Raw genomic sequence first — 5,495 nt, forward strand, 5'->3', positions numbered from 1 at the left:
GCGTGGTGACCTCAATCACTCGGCTACCCGTTCAGTCAAAAGTTGTCTCTCTCATGTCATAATATTGGTTGAAGTTTCTTTGTTTCTGGTAACCTTATTCGAAAGCAAAAGCGTTAAGATGAGACTGCAGGTCAAGATTGCATCATACAATTTAAAACCTGTTAAACAAGTAAATCTATTTATACAATAGTTATTTCCCATCAATTTTATTTGTTTTAAACCGAGACTTGGCACTAGCAAGGTAACCAGAGCCATAAATCAGAAATCAATTAGTGTTAGTATTCTATCATGGTCTAACTAACATAAATAAAGAATCAGAAAACCCAAGCATGTGTGAGCCGGACTCGCCTGGGAAGGGTTCAGTACTATTAAAACGGAAAATAAATCACGTTTTTTGTATAGGAGTTTCCTGCGATCTTAATTGTATTTTTTTTTACATTTGTTGATATGGAGGCAAAACAAATGAATCGTAAAACATTCGAACGAAAAAATTTAAACGCTTAACGAGGAAGATCTTAGTTATACAACCCGTTTTACATTTTTGGGACAGAAAACTATGTAGTTCCGGTAAAGTTAGGCTTCTTGGAAAAAAATGTGAATTAAAGATTAACAAAATGAAAATTATTACATGATGTAACGGTTAACTCACGCGTATTTATCGGGGTAGCCCGACTAGTTTCGGACCCAACCGGAGTCCTTAATCATAAGCAGACGCGGCGGGATCGCGAGTCGAACTGCATCATTTAATAATGAATCAGTCTGACGATAGTTATTATACAAATGAAAATTATTTGGTAATAAATGTGCTATTCGTTTGCCCCTCTTTTCATTGATTTCATACGATGAGACCAGATTCTTTATCAAGGTATGCACTTGAATACAGGTCCTGGATGTAGAGGTCTTGTTGAGAACTTTAATCTAAAATTTTATGATGTAAGAGGGACGTGGGAAAAGTTATGATGCGTTGGATGTTCTTAAAAAAACATTGTTTTTTACTTAGATTTACTTGTTTAACAGGTTTTGAATACCCTGGCATTTAATGTGGTATAGGTACTTAGGTAATTACTTTCCAGGTATATTTCTTATTGTTGTTTATGAATGCAAGAGCCATTTTAATAATGCTTATTTTATGAATGGTCATAAAAAGTGTACAAGAATCTTACAGTCGTTGCCGTTTTATAACTAATAATATATTGATACTTAATATGTATTTACAAATGAATATTTCCTGTCTTTTATTAGGCACAAGAATTCATCTAGATAATTTAAATTTTATTAGGCAATAATTAGATCTAATATTTGCATAAAATTATGTGAATTTGAATAACTATAAAGATTATAATCGTATTCTTTATTTTTTTCCTCTTGTCCGCTTTTTAATGGCCTGCAAATAAAATTAATATGTACTTTTATTTTCATGGTCACATTTAGAGTAACACAATATCAAATTAAATAATATTTAAGTTATCATGAGTCGAAAGGTAGGAAAAGTTCCACAAAATCTTAGTAATTGGCCCAAATACCATCTTACAGAATAATGACTTAGTTCTGTTATTTTCTTTGGATTCTTCACATCAATTCATCCATAGAACAGGAGTGAATGTAAAAAATCACATTTCTACATTGTCCCGGGTCTGGGTGTTTGTGGTACCTTCGTTGTATCTGAATTCCATAACACAAGTGCTTTAGCAACTTACATTGGGTTCAGAACAATGTATGTGATGTTGTCTGCATATATTTATTTATTTGTCTATTTGACCTCCTCAACCAAGTTAAATGGGCACCAGGATATCCCTTCGTTAGACTGGTTGTCAGACTTTCAAGTTTCTGACTTCCTGTAACAACTGCTAAAGATATATGAATATCAGCCGGGACCCACAATTCGTGACCCACGTGCCTTCCGAATGAAAACCACTGTCATTTTCTAATTTAGTCCAAATTATCTAAGCCCTAACCCACCTGACAACAAGCCATCGAATTAAATACTACAATTTTACCAGAAAACGATTTCGACCTTGAATGTTAAGTAGACCCCTGATTTTACGTTCACCTACTCGACTAGCATAAAATTAGGTAAATATCACATGGTTTAATAATATAACATTGTTGTGTTCAAAGATTATGTCATAAATTAAAAGAAAGGACTCTCTTCTTCCTTTTAAGATGGTTTCTGCCTACCTATTTCATCTTGTAATTATTTTTCTTGACCTGCTCCGAATTATTTGGGGTTGACCGATCTGTGGATTTCTTGTATTTAACTCTACTCACCGTCTCATGATTTAACGCCTTCTTTTATTTTTGAGCCTTTCCTACTTGTATTACGCATACCTGTTCGCTGTCATATCTGTTACTGTATTTTTTATGAGGCTTTCGTCCCTTTTCTCAACCTTTTTAAATTCTTTTGGCGTTAAAGATGTTGTTTAACTTGTAACTCATATCCACACTCACCATCACATGATATATCATTGCAAAACTATCGTCATTGTAAGATATATTATATATCTTTAAAAAAAATAACAACTTTATAAAAAAACTCACATTTCACTTATTTTTTTCTAAAGTCATGTAACTTTGAATTTTGATGTTGCAAAAAGAGATTGAAAGATACACATATTAAAATCAGAGAAATCACTTATTATAGGTACTCATATCGGATTCGCGATGAAAGAATCGCGCCATGAAGAATATTCATGTATCAAGTTTTGCATCTACGCATAATTATCACGATTTTTAATCTATGACCAGAAGTGACCAAAAGTCAAACAACTCGTCTTTAATTCTATTCTTGAATCAAAACACGACTATATAAACTCGAACTAGAATTGCATCAGTCAGATCGAAACAGCAGTTGACATCCATTAGCAAAAATGGTAAGAGCTAAGTTTTTCTTTAAAAAAATCGTCAATTTTAAAAAAAGCTTATTTTATTTTATTATTTCAATAACATCAGTTTTCGTGAATAGAAAAAAAGCAATTATAATTTTTCATAGTCATTACCTTTTTTTTCTATTTCCAACAAAAAAATATTGTTTTATTTTTGCAAAAATAATCCAAACATTTTTTTTTTATAATGACAAATTACCAACTGTAAATTTTACAAGTGCAGAATAAACATTGGTGACGCAATAAGAAACTTCGTACCTACTTCTTTTTATTTATATATTATTCAACTCCAATTGATATTGCACTTTACTATATTTCTAAAAACTAAATAAAACCTGTTTTATTTATGACTTTAATGACAAACTTGCTTCTTTTCAGAAATTCCTCGTAGTTCTCGCCGTCGCTGTCGCGTGCGCAAGCGCCGACGTCTCTCACGTTGTCAAGGATGAGTCCTCGGCTCCCGTTGTAAGGTCCGAGTACGAGATCAGCCCCGAGGGTGCTTTCAACTACGTCTACGAGACCGGAAACGGCATCGCCGCCGAGGCCTCCGGCAACGTGCAGAACCCTAACTCAGTAAGTACTATTCGATAGTAATAACAGCCAGCCAGCAACTTTCAAACTCTTGTCGTGTAATTACTGAACAGCCTGAATCTGTCCTGCAGTCCTGTCCAGCAGGACTCAGGTTACTTCTAAATTTAAAAAGATAAATTGTACACAGAATGACTTTAGTATTCTTTTGAGGATTTTTTATTTTATTTCTCTCTGTCAAAGCTTTAATTTCAACGGGAAATTAATACGACGTTATTACAGCATATTAGAAATAGAGGAGTTTTAAACAGTAGCTTTTCTCTATTTGTAAAGAAATAATGTTTTAAAATTCAAGAGTCTGAGTTTAGAGTAAGTTACAATAATTGAAGCGTGTGATTTGTGAATCTAAAATATGTGAGTGCATTTAAAAACATTCAAATCGGTCCAGCCGTTTAGGAGAAGTTCAGTGATATGCAAATGCAAAGTAGAATTATTTATAAAGAACAATAAAAACAAATGAATATTCTAGAAGTTCATTGCCATAATAGTGAAGGGTTACAATAGTAGCGTCTAGACAAAATGACCATTTGATGGCCGCGATGTCAAGATCCAAATATATATTAACTATGCAGTAAATTAATGCGAAGAATACCAAGAATAAATTTAAATTATATTGATCGTTAAATAAAAGGTGAGGCCTTGTCACCGGCAAATATTGGTGATGACCGGTTTGGATCACGAGCTTCACACATGCATTCAATGTGGATGACATTTCATTAACACGATTATAATTAAATATCATCTCGTATCGAGGATGAATAAGGAAGGGTATCATATTTTAGAATACTACCTGTTTCAAGACCCTCAATGTTCTGCTTTAGAAATGAATTCGAGTAATAATAAAAAATGTACTTTAACTATCATTCTTGCAGACGTCCGTGCCATTTTTCTGTAGTCGGACACCGATGACCGATTATACGTCGGGCACCGGTGACCGACGTGGGTTTTTGTTAGCCTTTTTGCTTATTGACTTTGTGTGAATATTACAGGAGTACCCTAGCCTGGCTGTGAGCGGCAGCTACAGATACACCTCTCCCGACGGTACCCCCGTTGAGCTGTCCTACGTCGCTGATGCCGAGGGTTACAAGCCCGTCGTAAGTATCCCATTACAAATAAATAATAATATAATATAATTAAGCCTTTAAAAAGGACCAGGTCTCTTCTCATGATGTTAACCCGTGATTGGAAAGAGATACAATTGATAGTTTAAATATGTAGCATCTTTGGTCGAGGAAAATGTACGAGGTCTGGGTTTCGATTCTCATGAGGTTTTCCTGCTAAGAAATTAGAAAAAAGTGTTATGCAACGGCATCTTTTGGAACTTATAGAGTTTTGCCACACAATAAAATAACATTCGGTAGAGTTTAAGCTCCACCCTGAATTACCCCTAAAAGCCGGGGTAAGATTGTTTTTTTTTTATCTTGTATATGTTTAATCTTGTCTTTTATTTTTAGGGATCCCACATCCCCGTTGCTCCCGAAATCCCTGAGGCCATCGCCCGCAGCCTTGCCTACATCGCTGCCCACCCCCCCACCCCCGTCGAAGCCGCCAACTTCGTCGCCAAACCTTTCCAGGGTTAAGCAGATAACAACAGACCCAGCTAGTACAAACGTAACTGCCATTATTTAGTCAATAGAATATTTTGTTCAATTATTTTTGTGTTTTTTTTTCTGACCCTTTTTATGTCATCTTACCAGTCATATGTTTAGCTCATCATCGAATTCGTAAACTTTGTCTTGATACAAGGGATAAGTACCTATACAGAAGAATTGCATAAACAAAAGGTAGCTCAGGGTAATTGATAGAAACGTTATGCAATGACGCAAAAAAGTACTTCAAGAAACCATTACAAATCAGTTACTAATTAAAAAAGAACTGAACTAAAGTATAAAGAGTACATAAATATGTTTATTCATACAAACATATGGACTTGGTCAAGTGACCAATCAATTTTGCATCACAAAAGTTGATTGCATTCACATCGATCACACAGACACAGAAACTGTCAATCGAAATCAAATAAGC

At 34.5% G+C, this 5,495-nt stretch overlaps 1 protein-coding gene across 1 annotated transcript; it reads left to right on the top strand.

Moving 5' to 3' along the window:
• Positions 1-2,808: 2,808 nt before the first annotated feature.
• Positions 2,809-5,123, top strand: LOC113498739 (larval cuticle protein LCP-17-like). The gene is made up of 4 exons (XM_026878876.1): positions 2,809-2,870; positions 3,261-3,455; positions 4,460-4,564; positions 4,925-5,123. The coding sequence occupies exons 1-4, from the start codon at positions 2,868-2,870 to the stop codon at positions 5,048-5,050; spliced, it is 429 nt and encodes a 142-aa protein (XP_026734677.1). The 5' UTR covers positions 2,809-2,867; the 3' UTR covers positions 5,051-5,123.
• Positions 5,124-5,495: the final 372 nt, after the last annotated feature.

Source organism: Trichoplusia ni, chromosome 11 (assembly GCF_003590095.1).
Source record: "Trichoplusia ni isolate ovarian cell line Hi5 chromosome 11, tn1, whole genome shotgun sequence".
NCBI lineage: Eukaryota > Metazoa > Arthropoda > Insecta > Lepidoptera > Noctuidae > Trichoplusia > Trichoplusia ni.

Coding starts and splice junctions, on each gene's coding strand:
- LOC113498739 (XM_026878876.1), top strand. Junction 3,456..4,459: donor ACGTGCAGAACCCTAACTCA/GTAAGTACTATT, acceptor TGAATATTACAG/GAGTACCCTAGCCTGGCTGT. Junction 4,565..4,924: donor CCGAGGGTTACAAGCCCGTC/GTAAGTATCCCA, acceptor TTTTATTTTTAG/GGATCCCACATCCCCGTTGC.